This window comes from Triticum urartu, chromosome 4, assembly GCF_003073215.2.
Source record: "Triticum urartu cultivar G1812 chromosome 4, Tu2.1, whole genome shotgun sequence".
In the NCBI taxonomy this organism is placed as follows: domain Eukaryota; kingdom Viridiplantae; phylum Streptophyta; class Magnoliopsida; order Poales; family Poaceae; genus Triticum; species Triticum urartu.
In genome coordinates this window covers 262,692,608-262,712,114 of record NC_053025.1, presented here as the reverse complement: position 1 = coordinate 262,712,114, position 19,507 = coordinate 262,692,608, and the positions used below count along the sequence as shown (strand labels likewise).

Sequence of the window (19,507 nt, the reverse complement as noted above, 5' to 3'; positions counted from 1 at the left end):
GGTCATCCCTATTTTTGGACAGGATAATCCAGTTTGGGCGTTTGTTTGGTTTGAGGGATAGAGATGGTTGGGATGAGTCAGTTGGAGTGTTGGTTGATGGATGAACATGACCAAGTGGGTTTGTGATGACCCTCTCATCTATGTGGTAAGATTACCCCTATATTTTGCTTGAACAAGGTTTTAAATCGTTTTGTGGCATCGTTATAGCTATGCCAGCTATCGTGGAAACTACTCCCCCCGTTCCCAAATATTTGTCTTTCTAGACATTTCAAATGGTTACAACATACAGATGTATGTAGACATATTTTAGAGTGTAGATTCACTCATTTTGCCTCGTATGTAGTCATTTGTTGAAATCTCTAGAAAGACAAGTATTTTGGAACGGAGGGAGTATTTACAATAGTGTTTTAAAGTAAAAGTAAAAAAATAAGCGTTTGACAAAAAACACTGACCAAGTAAGGACAAAGGAGAATCATCATTTAATAACTAATTAATGTATGGATAGATGACTATTTTCTTTCTTGGTTGTCACATCGTGAGTGCCGGTGGGAGTCGCTTTGAGGAAGTCGCCAACCGGCCGAAGCTCCAACATAAAACAACCTCCCAAGAAAGATTGGATGCTTCATTGTTAGGGTTTCTATTGTTTCATGTTATTTAGTTACATACATGGTCGTTTTGGATTAAGTTTGCGTGTACAAATGATTACAGACTATTTTTGTTCCATGCACACGTACAAGACAATACTTTAGCTATAGCTGATAGTGAGCAATACCAAATAGCGTGCTATAGAGGTCATCGTTAGGATAGTGGTACAAAGTGCCATAGCTTGGCTTTTGAACTCCCAAAAGGCTGTACTACCAATTTAAATCCTTGTGTATGAAGTCTAATCTTACAAGAAATATTGTCACAAACATATAAATTATCACAAAAATTGCATTTTGAAGAAATATCATACATGCACAAACTATTAACATCAACAACAACAACAACGAAGCCTTTAGTCCCAAACAAGTTGGGGGTAGGCTAGAGTTGAAACCCTTGTCCATGGCTAGTTCTTTGGTGATATTCCAGTCCTTCAGATCTCTCTTTGCGGACTTCTCCCATGTCAAGTTTGGTCTGTCCTGACCTCTCTTAACATTATCAGCACGCTTTAGCTGTCCGCTATGTACTAGAGCTTTCGGAGTCCTGCGTTGAATATGCCCAAACCATCAGACGATGTTGGATAAGATTCTCTTCAATCGGTGCTACCCCAACTCTATCCCGCATATCCATCATTCCGGACCTGATCCTTCCTTGTGTGGCCACACATCCATCTCAACATGCGCATCTCTACTACACTAACTGCTGAACATGTTGCCTTTTAGTCGGCCAACACTCAGTGCCATTCATCATTGCGAGTCGGCCAACACTCAGCGCCATTCAACATTGCGAGTCGAATCGCTGTGCTGTAGAACCTGCCTTTTAGCTTTTGTGGCACTTTCTTGTCACAGAGAATGCTAGAAGCTTGACGCCACTTCATCCATCCAACTTTGATTCGATGGCTCACATCTTCATTGATATCACCATCCTTCCGCAGCATTGACCCCAAATATTGAAAGGTGTCATTGTGAGGTACCACCATATGCCCATCAAGGCTAACCTCCTCCTCCTCGTGCCTAGTAGTACCCCGCACCTCATGTACTCGGTTTTAGTTCTACTATAAGCCTTAAACCTTTTGATTCCAAGATTTGTCTCCATAGCTCTAACTTTCTGTTAACCCCCGCTCGACTATCATCGACTAGCACCACATCATCTGCAAAGAGCATACAACATGGGATATCTCCTTTTATATCCCTTGTGACCTCATCCATCACCAAAGGAAAAAGATCAGGGCTCAAAGCTGAACCTTGGTGCAGTCCTATTTTAATCGGGAAGTCATCAGTGTCGCCATCACTTGTTCAAACACCACACTATCGTACATGTCCTTGATGATGGTAATGTACTTTGTCGGGACTTTGTGTTTCTCCAAGGCCCACCACATGACATTCCACAATATCTTACCGCAGGCCTTCTCCAAGTCAATGAACACCATATGCAGGTCCTTCTTTTGCTCCCTATATCTCCATAAGTTGTCATACCAAGAAAATGGCTTCCATGGTCGACCTCCCAGGCATGAAACCAAATTGATCTTTGGTCATGCTTGTCATTCTTCTTAAGCGGTGCGATGACTCTCTCCCATAGCTTCATTGTATGGCTCACCAGCTTAATTCCATGATAATTAGTACAATTCTGAACATCCCCCTTGTTCTTGAAGATTGGTACTCCCTTCGTTTCTTTTTAGTTTGCATATAAGATTTGGTCAAAGTCAAACTCTATAAAGTTTGACTAGCTTTGTAGGAAAATATATCAACATTCACACTATGAAATCAATATTATTAGATGCATGATGAAATTAGTTTTCATAATATATAACTTTTGTATTGTAGATGTTGATTTTTTTTCATAAAGGTAGTGAAACTCTACAAAGTTTGACTTTGACCAAATCTTACATGCAAACTAAAAGAAACGGGGGGAGTACTAATATACTCCGCCTCCATTCTCCTGGCATCCTGTTTGCCTGAAAAATGAGGTTGAAAAGCTTAGTTAGCCATACGTCGCTCTCTCCGAGGCCTCTCTGCACCTCAATGGGGATACAATCAGGGCCCATCGCCTTGCCTCATTTCATCCTTTTTAAAGCCTCCCTGACCTCAAACTCCTGGATTAGGCGCACAAGGCGTTGTACACGTCCTTAAAAGGATGTCATCGGAGACAACGACTATCTTATCAACCATTACATGCAAGTCTTAAGTTAAGACTATCTTATCAACCATTGTACATGTCCTTACTGGCAATCTACCAGAAGCAATCCCTCGTAAAGCTCAAATCCCACCAAGACCTCAGCCTGATTGATGCCCATGTGCACCTGATTTAGCGAAATCAGGGAAAAAGTAGTACAGGAAACAATGAATTTTGATTCACAGGAAGGTAATGAAAGCATATGTATACAATTTAGGTGCTTTCTTGCTTAGAGCATCTCCAGCAACTTCCAAAAAAACCTTCCATATAAGTGTGATTGGGGTTCTCCCCATAAATTTATTGGGTTTCACAGGGGTGCTTCTGTAGCAGATCCCCAATACAACTTTCCCTATACTTAGTATGACATATGTGCCACACCTTTCAGTGGCTTATCTCTCTCTTTCTCTCTCGTGTGCACGTGTGCACGGAAGACACCGGCACGGAAGACACTGGTGGAGCTTCGGTGATCGGCGACATGCTGGGGTGGGGGCCTGGTGCGGTAGGCTGCGGAGCTAGTGGCTTACGATGGTGGTCCGGCGGCGGTCCTGCGAGCATTGACGGTGGTCCAACGGTAATTGGCGGCGGCGCTCTGACGTGGCATGCATTGGAAAAAATATAGGGGAAGATGCATCTTCTCTTCTATATAGGGGAAGATGCATCTTCTCTTTTATATAGGGGAAGATGGGGTGTTTTTGGGTGAGATCCTAAAAATTATTGTGTTAGGGAAACTGGTGGAGCGCGTTTTCGATGTCAACTTCCCCTAATACGTGATTTTTTTGGGAATAGGGGAGCTGCTGGAGATGCTCTTATAACTTACTTTTAACTTGGACCACAGGCCCATGACTGCTACATGTTTTCCTGCTTAAAAAAATAGAAACATATTATTTAACTTTTAAGAGATGTATATTATGAATTGTTTGTGCTGCAAATACTAACAAAATGGTAATGAAAATTCAAAAAAGTATGTTGCTTATACCCAAAGAGCTATGGTTTTTGAGAATATATGTGTATTCGAGTGAGGTAATTTAATCTCACCATTCTTATGCAAGAGGTGAGCTGATCATACTTATTCCATTCTATCTCTCCAACCAAACGCTAGAATACAATGACCGATCCCTGCTCTATTGGTGGCACACTGCTAGGCATGACACACCAACACCAATGCGCAAGGGCCTGGCCTCAGCGACACTCCTCACATCCTGGATGATCTGGAAGCACAGACATTGTTTTTAAGGCGTCCTGCCTTGGACGCTTAGGCGACGCTTAGGCGATAAGGCGCCTGGGCAGCGCCTTACAAATATGCCTGCCTTAGGCGCTTAGGCGTCCGCCTTAGGCGCTTAAGCGTCGCCTAGGCGCTAGAGCGGGTGGTGCTTGCCTTAGGTCGCCTTACCGCCTTAAAAACAATGAGCACAGAAATGATTGCATCTTCGACCATGCGCGCCCGTCCGTTCAATCCCTTGTAGGCAGCATTAAGGACGAGGCCCGGCTCTGGGCCAGGGCAGGCGCCATTGGACTTAGAGTAGTCCTCCCAACAACTTGGGATGTACACTAATGACTGTTGCCTGATTGTAAACTACCTCCTCGTTCTCTAACTTTAAACCCTTCTTTTCAATGAAATGAAACGCTAGCCCCTTGGCGTTTTCTCGAAAAAAAAACCCGAACGCTAGAATGGAACTATTCTGCTCCATCTGGACAGAACCAGTCCCATTCCGCTGGAATGGAACCATGACATTACACTCCACTTGGTTCTCCAACCAAACACACCCTTAATTTGCATCTGATATGGAGCTCATGTACTTTGATGATATGGCATGCTTACCAATGATCCTGTTCAACATGTTTAGTTGGTATTTGCTATTTGCTTTTGTTAGAGTTATAATATAAGTCATGTACCCTTTTGTATTTATCCCGTTGTATAAGGGGTTTTCTGCATATGTTACACGCCTGTACATGTATATGTATCGGCCTATGGCCTCATGGGAATACAAGTTGCATATTCCTAACATGGTATTAGAGCTAGGTTAATTTTGTCTGCACGTTGCAACTCGTGCTATCGATTCCCAGCCACCTGTCTCATCTCGCTCTTGATCGAAGCCCCCGTCCTCGATCTCCTGAGTCTCCCGATCGAAGCCCCTGGCGATCGGATCGATCTCCAGCCGGCCCTCCCGATCGGATCTCCCCAGCCGGCCCTCCCGATCGGACTCTCCCCAGCTGGCCTTGCTACCCAGCCGGCCCTCCCGAGAGGCTCGATCTCCAGCTGGCCCCTCCCGATCGGATCTTCCGATCCGGCCCTCCCGAGCGGATCCCTCCCCAGCTGGCCTCGCTCCCCAGCCGGCCTCGCTCGACGCTGCTCCCAGCTGCAGTCTCGTTCCCAGCCGGCCCCAAGCGACGCAGGGCCCCTGATCTCCTGCTCCCGCTGATCTCTATTAAAAAAAATGTCTGCTGCATCGGGCTATGTTGCTGTCCCTCGTTGTCCGGTGATCTTCGATGGTACTAACTACACCGAGTTTACTGGTTTCATGTGCATTCACATGCGTGGCATCCGTCTCTGGGGTGTTCTTTCTGGCGAGGTCTGCTGTCCGCCACGTCCGGTTCATCCGGTGGCTCCTACTCCGCCGACTCCATCGGTTCTTCCTACGGATGCTAATCAGGCCGCCAAGGATGCGGCTAAGCTTGCTGCTGAGGCTGCTGCTCGTGCTTATGATGAGAGGGTTTTGGCTTATGAGGAGGCTCTTCAGACGTATCATGGTGCTCTGACTGTTTACACCCAGTGGCTTGATGATGATGCTCGTGCTGCAGCTGTTCTCACTGCTAGTGTTCTGCCTCAGTTTGCTTCTGAGTTTCTGGGTCTTCCTATTGTCTTTGAGATGTGGACTCGTCTTCGTCAGCGCTATCAGCCTTCTGGTGATGCCTTATACCTTTCTGTGGTCCGTCAGGAGCATGCTCTTCAGCAGGGTGACTCTACTGTTGATGACTTCTATGCACAGAGTTCTGCTATTTGGCGCCGGCTTGATTCTCTCCGCAGTGCTGGTTGTCGTACTTGCCCCTGTTGCCAGGCTGTCCAGGCCAATTTGGAGTTTCATCGCGTCTACGAGTTCCCGTCTCGGCTTCGTAAGGAGTTTGAGCCTCGACGTGCTCAGTTGTTTGCTCGTGGCCGTATTTCTCTCATGGAGGCGCTTTCTGAGATTCGTGCTGAGGAGACTCGCTTACGTGGTGCTGGTTTGCTGGAGGTTCCTTCTGTGCTCGCTACTCGGGCTTCTTCCACGCCACCTGCTGCACCGACCCCTTCTCGCTCGAGTGCTCCGCCGCTTTTGCCCACTCCTTCTGGAGGCTCAGGTCGCCCCCGTCCACATTGCGACTACTGCAACAATGATGGTCATATTGAGTCCCAGTGCTACACGAAGAGGAAACACCTGCGCAAGGCGCGATCATCATCTTCAGGGACTTCATCATCTACCTCGACAGCTTCCGCCATTGCTTTGACTGAGCAGGATATTATGAGACTTAAGCGTCTGCTCGCGGCTTCAGGTTCTTCCTCGACGGGTACTGCTGGTTCTGTGACTGATGCTTCCCGCATTGAGCAACCGCCCTCTACACAGACAGGTACATCCCCATGGGTTCTGGACTCTGGAGCTTCTTTTCATATGTCTTCTCATTCTTCCACTTTGTCCTCTCTTCGATTGCTGGATTCTCCTGTTCATGTCTTCACTGCTGATGGTACTCCACTTTCTGTTGCTAGTAGAGGCAATCTTTCCACTCCTTATTCTGTTCCTGATGTTGCTCATGTTCCTCGACTCACTATGAATTTGTTTTCTGCTGGTCAACTTACTGATTCTGGTTGTCGCGTCATCCTTGACGTTGACTCTTGTTCTGTCCAGGACCGTCGCACGCACACTCTGGTTGGGGCTGGCCCTCGCCGCCGTGATTCTCAGGGTCTTTGGGAGTTGGACTGGCTTCATGTTCCTTCCGCTGCCACCACCATCGCCAATTCCTTCGCTTTAGTCGCCTCCGTTACTGGTTCCTTCCAGCAGTGGCATCATCGACTTGGTCATCTGTGTGGCTCTCGGTTGTCGTCTTTAGTTCGTCGAGGTCTTCTGGGGTCTGTCTCAGGAGATGTCTCTTAAGAGTGTCAGGTTTGTCGTCTTGGCAAGCAGATTCAGTTATCATATTCACATAGTGAGTCAGTGTCTAAGCGTCCTTTCGATTTAGTACATTCTGATGTCTGGGGTCCGGCTCCTTTCGCTTCGAAAGGTGGTCATAAATATTATATTATTTTCATAGATGATTTCTCTCGTTACACATGGCTTTACTTCATGACTTCTCGTAGTGAGGTGTTGTCTATTTATAAGCGTTTTGCTGCCATGGTTCATACTCAGTTCTCTTCACCCATTCGTGTTTTTCGTGCTGACTCCGCTGGCGAGTATATCTCTAAGATGTTGCGTGGTGTTCTTGCTGAGCAAGGAACTCTCTCTCAATTCTCTTGTCCTGGTGCTCATGCTCAGAATGGTGTGGCTGAGCGAAAGCATCGACATCTTCTTGAGACGGCTCATGCATTGATGGTTGCTGCCTCTCTCCCGCCTCATTTTTGGGGTGAGGCCGTCTCCACCTCCACCTATCTTATCAACATACAGCCTTCCGCTGCTCTACAGGGTGGTGTTCCTTTCAAGCGTCTTTTTGATCGTTCTCCCGATTATTCGATGCTTCGCTTGTTTGGTTGTGTTTGCTATGTTCTACTTGCACCAAACTGACCGCTCAGTCTGTTGAGTGTGTCTTCTTAGGCTACAGTGATGAGCATAAGGGCTATCGTTGTTGGGATCCTATCGGTCGTCGGATGCGTATCTCTCGAGACGTGACTTTTGACGAGTCTCGTCCCTTCTACCCACGCACATCCTCCTTGACTGTTTCAGTGGAGGATATCTCTTTCCTCACTTTTCCTGACTCACCTATTACCCCTGTCGAGCCTGTGCCTATTCGTTCCACTCCCTCTGCTTCTCCACCTCTAGTCGATTTGCAGCCACCATCTTCCCCGGTCTCCTCACCTAGCATGTCACCGGATTCTACACCTTCATCTCCGGTGACTTCTTCGTCGCCACCCCCCGATTCTACCTTGGCGATTCCTCCTTCTATTGTTCCATCTTTTCCTTAGCATTGCACTCGTCGTTCACGACCTGTGGATGCCTCTGTGGATGAGTCGTCATCTTCCTCTCAGCCTACTTATGGCTTGCGTTCTCGTCCTCGTCAGCCTGTTGATCGCTTTGGATTTCCCACCGCTGGTGCTGCTGTTCTTGAGCCGACTTCTTATCGTCAGGCTGTTGTTCATCCTGAATGGCAGTTTGCGATGGCAGAGGAGATTGCTGCTCTTGAACGCACTGGTACCTGGGATCTTGTTTCTCTTCCTCCCGGAGTCCGTCCCATCACTTGTAAGTGGGTCTACAAGGTTAAGACTCGCTCCGATGGTTCTCTTGAGCGTCACAAAGCTCGTCTTGTGGCTCGTGGTTTTCAGCAGGAGCATGGTCGTGATTATGACGAGACTTTTGCTCCTGTGGCCCATATGACCACTGTTCGTACACTTCTGGCCGTTGCCTCTGCACGCCACTGGTCTATATCTCAGCTTGATGTTAAGAATGCCTTTCTTAATGGTGAGCTGCGTGAGGTGTACATGCAGCCACCACCTGGGTATTCTGTTCCTGATGGCATGGTATGTCGTCTTCGTCGCTCTCTCTATGGCCTTAAGCAAGCCCCCCGCGCCTGGTTCGAGCGTTTTGCCTCTGTGGTTACTGCCGATGGTTTTTCAGCAAGTGTTCATGATCCAGCATTGTTTATTCACCTTTCTTCTCGTGGTCGGACTCTTCTTCTTCTCTATGTTGATGACATGATCATCACTGGGGATGACCCCGAGTATATTGCCTTTGTAAAGGCCCGTCTTAGTGAGCAGTTTCTTATGTCTGATCTTGGACCTCTTCGCTATTTTCTTGGGATTGAAGTCTCTTCTACCTCTGATGGCTTTTTTATATCCCAGGAAAAGTATATCCAGGATCTTCTTGCTCGTGCCGCTCTTACTGACGAGCGCATTGTTGAGACTCCTATGGAGCTCAATGTTCACCTCCGTGCTACTGATGGTGATCCTCTCCCTGACCCGACGCGTTATCGCCATCTTGTTGGCAGCCTTGTCTATCTAGCTGTCACTCGTCCGGACATCTCTTATCCGGTTCATATTCTGAGTCAGTTCGTCTCTGCTCCCATATCGGTTCACTATAGTCATCTGCTTCGTGTTCTCCGATATCTTCGGGGCACGATCTCTCATCGTCTATTCTTTCCTCGCTCCAGTTCTTTACAGCTTCAGGCCTATTCGGATGCTACGTGGGCTAGTGATCCTTCAGATCGCCGTTCACTTTCTGCTTACTGTGTTTTTCTTGGTGGTTCTCTCATTGCCTGGAAGACGAAGAAACAGATTGCAGTTTCCCGTTCGAGTGCCGAGGCTGAGTTGCGAGCAATGGCTCTTTTGACGGTAGAGGTGACTTGGTTACGGTGGTTACTTCAGGATTTTGGTGTTTCTGTCACTACACCGACTCTGCTCTTATCTGACAGTACAGGTGCTATTAGCATTGTGCGCGATCCTGTGAAGCATGAGCTCACCAAGCATATTGGTGTTGATGCTTTCTATGTGCGCGCTAGTGTGCAGGATCAGGTTATTGCTCTTCAGTATGTGCCTTCCGAGTTACAGTTGGCGGATTTCCTGACGAAGGCCCAGACTAGAGCACAACATGGCTTTTATCTCTCCAAACTCAGTGTTGTTCATCCACCATGAGTTTGAGGGGGGGTGTTAGAGTTATAATATAAGTCATGTACCCTTTTGTATTTATCCCGTTGTATAAGGGGTTTTCTGCATATGTTACACGCCTGTACATGTATATATATCGGCCTATGGCCTCATGGGAATACAAGTTGCATATTCCTAACAGCTTTGATGTTAATTAATTTTGTTTTCCTCTAATCACAGATGCAAGAGAACTATGGGGCCTCTGGTTACTTCAGTGAGGCCAATGGATCACAGAAAAAAGAGCATTTGTGAGTTTACCCTTTTATTTTTGCAGTTTGTTTTTTGAGCATCCTGTGAGCTGTCTTTAGTCTAAGCTAGAGCCAAGCATTACTACACAAGGAAAACTATTATATGTTCCTAGAGTAGGCTGCTAGACATTTTATGTGGTTTTCTGGAGTGGGGATTTGCATTAGAAGTGCATGTCTTATAAGACTAAGTGGCTTTATGATAAATGAACTTACGATTCATCATTGACCAATCTTTTGTAACGGAACACCTAATTATGTCATCACGATTATGATACATAATTAGGCAGTCTTTGGAGCAAAGAGACTTAACTGGTTCATGATGATTATGGGGAGCGTAGTGTCATTTTTTCAGTAGTGGTACTGATAAAAATTGTGGTTCCTTCAAATATCTCACTCTGGCGTCTGATTGTTTTAACTGACCATGAGATCTGTTTCTACTGCAGTATTACTAGTCTGCACTTCTATTGTTGGCTTATTGTTACAACAATAACATATTGTTAGTTCTACAGGCACATTCCTTGTAGTTCCAAGTTTCAACTATCAGACTGAATTTTCTTTTTGCATCTTATTTTCCAGTACATGAAAAAGGTTCTTGCATCCATGCTACGTGACCTATTGAATGATTTATTTGCCCTACGCTCTGCATCCTAACGATAAACATATGCATATGTTTTACTGTTGTTTATTAGAGGGTCAGAGACCAGGGATTTGGTTATGTTCATCTGCTCTTTTTGTACTTCAGGGAAATAAAACTTACTGAGGTTTCTGTCAGTGATAAGCTCGAAGCCTTCCGTGCGGAGAAAGAGGTATTCTGCAGTATTTATGGAATTTACCATCCCAGCAAGTCACTTGACAGTATTCACGGAATCTGCTTAAACATAAACCACTTTTCATGATCCTATCAGCCAGTTTTACTTACTTCTTGTGTGTCCCATTATAAGTTTGTCACAACCCTAAACTGAGGCTTAAGATAAGCCCCCTAGGTGCTTTTTAGTTTTATTTGCAATTCCAATGTGGGTGTTTTTTTTTGCAGTAAATTAGTAGAGCATAGATATGCAGTTACTATGTCGAGGCATAGTAGCCTGGTTCGCAGGTCAAGGGTGTGATCCCCGTCCCGGGGTCGATCGACCCCGATCAGGGTCGGGGACGATGTCGGGTCGAGCTAGATTGATTGTCGGATCGCGACCCTGATAGATGGACGCTGACCTAGATCGATTCATGGGGAATTGATGCTTACCAGGCAATCGCACTCAATAATCTGAACTCTTCCGGCCTGCCGGAGTCCGCCCTTCCATGATCTGCTGCTAAGCTGATGGCCATTTGTGCTGTCCGCTGCCATATGCGGCGTCTCCTGTCCTGCTCCCACCATTAATACGCCGTACGCGAGCGGCGAGCCACTAGAGATTTCGATGCCGATTAGGGAAGCACGAGGCAAAAAGAATGGTGGGAAAGGCAAACAGGAGAACGTGGAGTCTGATGGGGGGAGGCTTGGAGCTTGATCCATGCCAGACTGGAGCTTTCATGATGAACCGACAAAGAGGGATTTGGGGATAGTTGTGCGACCAACGCTTCGTAGGAAAGTAATAATCACGCCATGGGCTGACTTGTGGTCCCATTTTATAATCAATTTTTATTTTTATTGTGTGAAATTTCAGACGGGATCTTTTCCCTCCCTGCAATATTGGGAAATATATCAGTGCAGATCGTAAAATTCTTTCTTTCCCTCCATGCAAAAATTGGGATCGCATGCCACGACCTGATGTATCGTACCGGGGCATTGACCCGAAAACCTTTGGATCGCGATCCACACCAATTAGCGTCCTGAAGAGGTATACCCCTTGAACCTCGTTCCGGTGGGCTGTCCACCCGCTACCCTCGACCTCGTTTCTCGACCAGGGCGACCCAGATTCCCTGCAACTATGTGTCGGGATGACATTGGTACTAATATGTAGTGTTGTGGTGTTTCTTGAAATATGTGTGTTTTTGGAACATTGTTTCTTGAAATACGTATTTTTTTGGAACATCTTTTCTTAGCATGTTTTATACAAACTTATATTTTGATACCCATTCCTTGTGGGCATTTTGCATTCAATCTCTTGATACATATCAGCTTTGACCAGTCATTATATGTTGCTGCAGCATTTTAAAGGTTTAAGTTTTCCTACGATATCATCTGTGGGGCCAAATGCAGCAATAATTCACTATTCTCCTGAGGCAAATACATGTGCAGAACTTGATGCTGATAAAATATATCTCTGTGACTCTGGGGCACAGGTTGAGTACATATCTGTCTTGAACTGCAATTTTCTGTTTGTGGATTCCATAGAATCGAATGAATTTAGTGAGGGTATACTTGCAGTATCTGGATGGCACTACAGACATTACAAGAACTGTACATTTTGGTAAACCCTCAGAGCATCAGAAATCATGCTACACAGCTGTAAGTTCTATTTTTTTTACTTGTTCTTAATATATACTCCCTCTGTCCCAAAATAAGTGTTCTAACTTTGTACTAACTCTAGTACAAAGTTGTACTAAAGTTGAGGCACTTATTTTGGGACGGAGGGGGTATAATTTATTATGAGATATGGAGTCAGCTTGTATATTTTTCGGAATATTATTTCTTCAAGCGTGGCATCAATCACGGTGTTTTCATGTGTTCTCACCTTATGAACTCTCTGTTTATGGAGTTAAAGAATTCCTTGAGCTTACAGCTTAACCTTGTTACTCAATTAGTAGTTTGATCAATGATTGTCACACTATATCCAAACACCTCACCTTGTTAGCTCAGCTACTACTACTATCGGTGCTCTGAATGCCTGTCCCATTATTCTGCTGTTAGAACACTCATGTTTATATTTCAACTAAAGGCAGTTTGATATTTGAAGTAGGCATGCTATTTTATTTACCTTATTAAGTAAAGTAATTCTGATCTTAAATACTTCACTTATGTTTGATCCATTGCCAATACCTAAGTATATGCTGTGATAACTCACATCTAGTATAATTTCCACATTAATTTTTATTTTTGGACTACTTATGTTTGACCTCATGCTGATACCAAAGTGGTGTTGAATATCGAAAATAGGTCTTGAAAGGCCACATTGCCCTAGATGCTGCTGTGTTTCCTAATGGGACCACAGGTGAGTCGTTTTTTCACTGTTCTTATGACGTGAACTCTTGTGCCTTCTCAAGAAATCTATGCATATGCATAGCACTGTGCAGGCAAAGCTTTTGTAGAGAAAATTATCTAAATATTGTAAAAGTTTGACATGTGATCAGCCATGCTTTTATTGGATTAACCTTGTGAGGCATGCATCATGTGTGGCAACAAATATTTCCATGTAAGGCCAGGTCTGAAGTAGGAGTAGGTCATATTTAGAGGACACTATCTAAAGTCCAAACAAAGTCTTGCTATCTGCACAGCATAGTTATTACAATGAAAGAATTGGGAACATGATGAAATATGTCCCGCAGCCTTTGTTGGCGAGTCCTGTCCAAGGGCTGTGGAGCGGGAGGCATAGTTGTAGTTTTCGATTACGCAGAAGCACACAAAAGTACAGAAAGTAAATTGACAGAGGAAATATGGGAAGAAATCATTACTAGTGATTCTCATCAACTGTGCGTACTATGGGTGCTCTCCTCTTTATATACCAAAAATGTGAACGGCTACCGATGCATGCTGAAGGGGGTGGGATTTGAGGGGGGAGTGTTCGCAGGTTTTCATTCACAATTCTCAGTGAGGAAGGAGCTACAGTAATAATGAAACATCGTTCGATCGCCAAAGGTAATGAATAAGGTTTAGCTAACATAGAGCTTACAACCCAACCGAAATGAGCGTATCAGTTTAGCCTAAGGAACCATATAAACAAACGGGAAACCAGGCGGAGTGAACAAGGGAGCCAATTACTCCAGCCTAGATGGCAAGCCGGCTAAGCATCTCCTCGTAGGAGAACTTCTGCTAGGATAGCATCAACATCGAGTTAGGGTGCAGGGGTGAACGCCAATGGCTCTACCATGGGTACCTCTAAGGCGCCACCATAGGAGTAGATTGTGCTCCTCTGGACAATGGAGATACCCTGCTCCAAAGTGGTTGCACAACCAGGTTCTACTCCGTCATCTCATGGAGGCAAACTATGTGCTCCAGCCTCTTGAATTGCTTTTCGAGAGCGGTCCGAAAGGGCTAGGGCACTGTGTTCTGCCATGTACTCATTTTGCAGGGTCTCGTGGAGATGGGAGTTCAAGAAAATGCATTGCCTAGGTATTCCCCTATGAGTGGTGAGGACCATCTGGGTCCCCAATCCTATCGTCCTCTAAATTCACTTGGATTCGAGGATGATCTCTAGGTCGAATGCTTGTTGGGGTAATCTACCCCATTATGGCCAAGCCGTTGGTCTCTTGGTTTATTGATTTTGGCCATCAGCAATTAATGCAAGCTTTGGGGAATTACATTGGCTAATCGATAGCGTAAAGGCGATGATGGTTCATATTTATTCACCAAAATGGCATTCTAGTATATTTTAAAACATGCTAAAATATGCAATACTTGACGATTAGAAGTAATGAACAATTAATCCATGACAGTAAAAGCATATAATAAAATCGTGTACATTAAGGTAGCATGTTAAGTGCGTCAAAACCTGAAATTAGCGCAAAAACCACACCCTAGAGGCTCTTTAAGCCTAAAAATGTGCATTTTAGAAAAATAGATAGTTTTGGGGGCTTAGGCGTAAAATAATTAACCAAGAATGTTAATCGCATAACTACATAGAAACTATAGGGGCTAAACTACAAATATCTGTGTTGAATTGAAAGACAGTGAGCAAATATGGGCCTTGGCCCAGTTAACACCGAATGCAACCACTCTATTTATTTTGAATCAGGCTATATGCCACACAACCCTTAGCGGCCCAAAACCGTGGCAACTCGTTACTGGGGTGTGGCGACTAGGGTTTCCACTACTTGGCAGTGGTGGAGACGACGGTTGGGGCTGAAAGCAGCAGCCCGCGGTGCAGGGCGGGGTGGGGTGCTCGGGAGCCGGAAGCAGACGACGCGGTGATGCTCGTGGCGTGTGAACTGACCCGCAAGGCAGTGCATGACTGGCAGTCAACGGCTTAGAGCGGAGCTGGCGCCGCAGGGGTGGAGCTAGCCAGCGCGCTAGTGACGACTATAGATCGGGCATGCTAAGAGCTCAAGATGGCGCGGCTTGGCCTTGCGAGCGAGGTGTAGCTCAGCATGCACCAGACGGCGGTGCGTGGCTAGTGTTCGGTGGCTTGAGGTGTTGTCGAGGCCAGCAGGGGCCTGACGGCGAGCTCGGCTCGAGCAAAGCTTGCGGCATGTGCACGGGCGGTGGCCTATGGGCGGTGCGTGAGCATTGCCAGAGCGTGACCATGGCACGAATGCGATGGGGCACGATAGCTGCACGGGCATGCCAGCGCATGGTGTCCAGCATGGCTGACGGCTTGGGCAGCTAGTGCACATCTGGCATGGTAGGGCACGGAGGGAGCTTGCGCATGGCATGTCAACGCTCCTCAAGCAGTCGACAACAGGATTTTGTGGCGGCCATCGAGGCCAAGGCATGATGGAAGTGGTGCAACCCGGTCGTAGTAGTCGGCAGCGGTCACCACTGGGGTGACTGGCAGTTCGGTGTATTTCGGATCAATACCTTTGTGAGAATCAACGAGAGCCTGCTCGATGGAGGCTCAGGGTAGAGTTGGGGGAGCGGATGTGCTGATAACGTGTTCCGCAACTTTTAACGACGAGTCCAGTCCAAGGGTTACGAAGCGGGAGGTGTAGACGAAGTTGTCGATCACGCGGAAGCAAGCGAGTACAGAAAGTAAATTGGCATAGAGAAATAGGGAAAAGAGCTCTTCATTAATGGGTGCTCTCCTCTTTATAGAGGCTGATAGATCAACTCTGTGAAGGGTCGATAACTGCGCCTTAACGTTTAGCGGAGGGACTTGGTCCTTTAGGAGGTGTGGGTGTGGGTGGGTGGGTGTGGGGGGGGGGGGGGGGGGGGGGGGGGGGGGGGGGGGGGGGGGGGGGGGGGGGGGGGGGGGGGGGGTCCGGTCCACCATGGGCTGACCCAAGTTTGTATGTGGGTGTGTGTTGTGCTGTCGACCGCCCTCCCGTGCTGGCTGACTTGATCCGGACCCAGCTTGCCACGCCAATAGAGTAGCAGCACGTGGCGTCAATCCGGTTTGCCGGTGCCTGGTGACCTGGTGCGGTGCAGGCCTTGCGTCCGCTCTTCATCGTTTCGGTGGACCGAGACGCTCACAGCATGCTCGAGCTGGCTGCGCATAGGCAACACCGAGCTCCATCGGCCGCCATTGCCACACTCGGTGAGCGTTCGAGCTCCAGCGGCCACCACCGTCACGGTCGCCGCGCGCTCGAGCTGCCCCTGGCTCCAGCCCCCGCAGGCGCAATCGCCCCTGCCATCTCACTTGCATGCTGACGCCGGAGTCGAGCTGGCCATCATCCGCGCTTGGTTCTGGTGAGCGGCCCCGACGGTTTTCGTGTGGCCGGAGGACCGAGGTAGCTTGCTCGCCTTGCCTCCACAGACAAGCAGCCACCGCGTACAGCTCAGTCAAGCCGTTGTGGTCGCCGATGTCGGTCTCTGCAGGATCTGATGGCGCCTGAGGAAACGAACGCAGCTGTGTGAAGAGGACGAGGTGGGCGCGACAGAGCAGGAGCACAAGACGATGGCAACGCACCTTGCTCAAAGAGGCCATCGACGAGCACGAGATAGTAACGGTGGCGCACCTCCCTCGCCTAGGCGTGCGCTAGAAGGGGGAAGAGACGAGGGAGCGAGGCTGACAGCGGTGGCTGAATCTGGGGAAGGGAGAGAGATGCGTAGGGAGACGAGAGAGAGGGAGAGACGGCGGTTGTGAGACGGGATGGGAGGAGAACGGGCTCGGGGGCCTGGAATGGGGCGTGCCGAGCTGATACCGAGTTTTTCAGGGTTATAATGTGACTTTGGAGGGCTGCCGTGGGATGATCGATCTGCCATCGATTTGCGGCCAAGGTCAGGGAATCGGATGGTAAAAAAAAGGGTCTACGACGTGGATAGCGTGGCTGGGCACCCACTCGCGCAGAGTTTCTCTTGGCGAATTGGACAATTGAGACTAATCCTTGTATTTTCTTAGCGAAGCTAACTATTTATACGTGTACCTGCATTTGCATTTATATACAAGGAGATGGCATTATCTTTTATTTTTACCTATAATGGAATGTTCTGTGTAACTATTCAACATTGCTTGTAGGTCATGCTCTTGACATTCTGGCAAGAACCCCACTGTGGAAAAGTGGTCTTGACTATCGGCATGGCACAGGCCATGGAATCGGATCTTATTTGAATGTCCATGAAGGTCAGATGGGTGACTCATCCTCTTTATTTTCTCTTAGTTCATCTGAATGAATAGCCATCATGGAATGATGTGACCATCTGTTTCTTTGTAACCAGGCCCTCATCTAATTAGCTTTAGACCTTCTGCTCGCAATGTACCACTGCAAGCATCAATGACTGTAACAGATGGTCAGTGAATATCCGAGCTCACACTGCTGTTAACAGTTCAAAATGGAATTACTTATACTCCAGTGTCAATCCTGTTGTCTCAAATCCCAGTGAATGTAAGTTGCATAATCTCTTGTTGCAGAGCCTGGTTACTACGAAGATGGAAACTTTGGTATAAGGTTGGAGAATGTTCTTATAGTCAAAGAGGCTGATACTAAATTTAATTTTGGGGAAAAGGGTTATTTGTCATTTGAACATATAACATGGGTAAGTATTGTTTGTTCATTGTCCACCGCAATAGCTGTTATTTATGTTCTTTGTTTTCACTTTGAACTAGCGCTTCCAAGTTAGTAGCTGATGAAATTAAGACATATTCATGGAAAATAGCTGCTTTTCTAGGTTGAGCTCTCTGAGGAGGGTCTTCGATTTCACAATGTTATGAGCCCTGGAATTCTATTCAATAAATAATACATTCTCTTAGCTTTTGCTGCTGTTTTTCTTACCCAAGTCAATATATTTCTTGTCTTATAAGTTGTTTAACACTTATAAGACAAGAAATATATTGACTTGGGTAAGAAAAACAGCAGGAGACGGAGGGAGTACTATACTAGGATCTGATGTATGACGATTGCTGTGCTTAAGTAATGTGTATAATCTGTCCTGGCAAGGAATCCCAATCGTGCCTCCGAAAATAAGGGAAGTAGCAGCTCTTTAAATCCTGCATGGAGGCCTTTCAGGCGAAGCCTTCAATATTTATCACTGATTCACATTTAATATAAGAAAGCTTTGCAGGCCCACTGGCAGTTCCATAACCTACTGTTCTTTTCACCTGTTCACTTGAGCATGTGTTTCTTGTCATGTACCACTCCTTCCTCGTATGCTGATGAATTTCTTACGTTGTGCAGGCTCCATACCAGACTAAACTTATAAACACTGCCTTGTTGACCCCTGCGGAGATCGAATGGGTAAACTTGTACCACTCCGACTGCCAGAAAATCTTGGAGTCTTACCTAAATGTTCAGGAGAAGGAATGGCTGAGGAAGGCCACCGAACCTATAACTGCGAGCAGTTAAGCCAGCCACTTCATGGTTACTGCTGTTGTGCGCCAAACGTAGATAGATGGCTGCCCGAATATTTAATCAACTTTAATCAGTGTGAATAACACCAAGTGAGCACCCTTATTCTTCATGTATTTCGTGCCGCCTAGCGTGAGGCTGGAAATAAGAATACAGATACTGAATGAATATTGAATTGTTACTTCGCTTGAAGACGAGTTGACCGGTTCTTGTTAGAGGCGGATGTTATTTTTGCAACGGCATCGGCGGATGTTATTTTTGCAACGGCATCGACTCCGCAGCCATATTAAACCACAAGATCACTTCACTTTGACTAAAAGAAAAAGCTAGTTCCATTCCTTACTACATTATTTAATGCTTGACGGGAATGATCAAAATCAAATGTTGTCGTGAGCATGGCAATCTTCTCATGTCAACGATTTCTCATGCTTGCTAAAGAAATTGTCATACTCGCGGCAACAATCTGTCATAAAAATAATGGTAAGAAACATTCCAACGTTTGATTTGTGATAAAATCCATGCTTTAATATGTTTGCACAAGAAGGGTGAATCCTCACTTTGTCTACACCAACGAGCCAGTGAGTACTTGCAAGTTAACCCGAGATAACGTATATCACTGAGTAAAGCAATACGTGGCTCGAAAGCATAACTTATCAAACATAACTTTGACTACGGACCAACATATGATTGGATGGTTAGACTTGACATTGGTATTCTTAGCTTATCAGACTTCAAGTCTTAGATTTGACATTGGTGCTCCCATTTTCTGAATTTATTCTAGGCCTTCTGTGATGTGCATTCAGTGAAAAGAGACGTTTCGGCCTTCTGTGATGTGCATTCAGTGAAAAGAGACGTTTCCGTCAACTACGAAGGCGTCTGCGGCGACTTCGTCAATCTCAAAATGATGTGTCCGCTCAGTCTCTCGAAGGTGCTCATAGAGTTAGATTGTGCGTGCCTACATTCATAGGGGTAAGTATATGTTTATGTATGCGAGCAACTTCATTGTGCTGTGTTAGAAAAAGCATAACTTTAACTA

General features: G+C 46.3%; 1 protein-coding gene across 2 annotated transcripts in view; it reads left to right on the top strand.

Moving 5' to 3' along the window:
* Positions 1 to 18,663, top strand: part of LOC125551433 (aminopeptidase P1-like) — a 29,491-nt gene extending 10,828 nt beyond the window's left edge. For both annotated transcript variants that reach the window (XM_048714682.1, XM_048714683.1), the window contains exons 8-16: positions 9,815 to 9,882; positions 10,625 to 10,688; positions 12,022 to 12,156; positions 12,242 to 12,322; positions 12,971 to 13,025; positions 17,145 to 17,249; positions 17,345 to 17,416; positions 17,538 to 17,662; positions 18,301 to 18,663. In XM_048714682.1, coding sequence (XP_048570639.1) covers positions 9,815 to 9,882; positions 10,625 to 10,688; positions 12,022 to 12,156; positions 12,242 to 12,322; positions 12,971 to 13,025; positions 17,145 to 17,249; positions 17,345 to 17,416; positions 17,538 to 17,662; positions 18,301 to 18,468 — 873 coding nt within the window. In that variant the 3' untranslated portion in view covers positions 18,469 to 18,663. The remainder of the gene's footprint in view (positions 1 to 9,814; positions 9,883 to 10,624; positions 10,689 to 12,021; positions 12,157 to 12,241; positions 12,323 to 12,970; positions 13,026 to 17,144; positions 17,250 to 17,344; positions 17,417 to 17,537; positions 17,663 to 18,300) is intronic.
* The last annotated feature ends 844 nt before the right edge of the window (positions 18,664 to 19,507 follow it).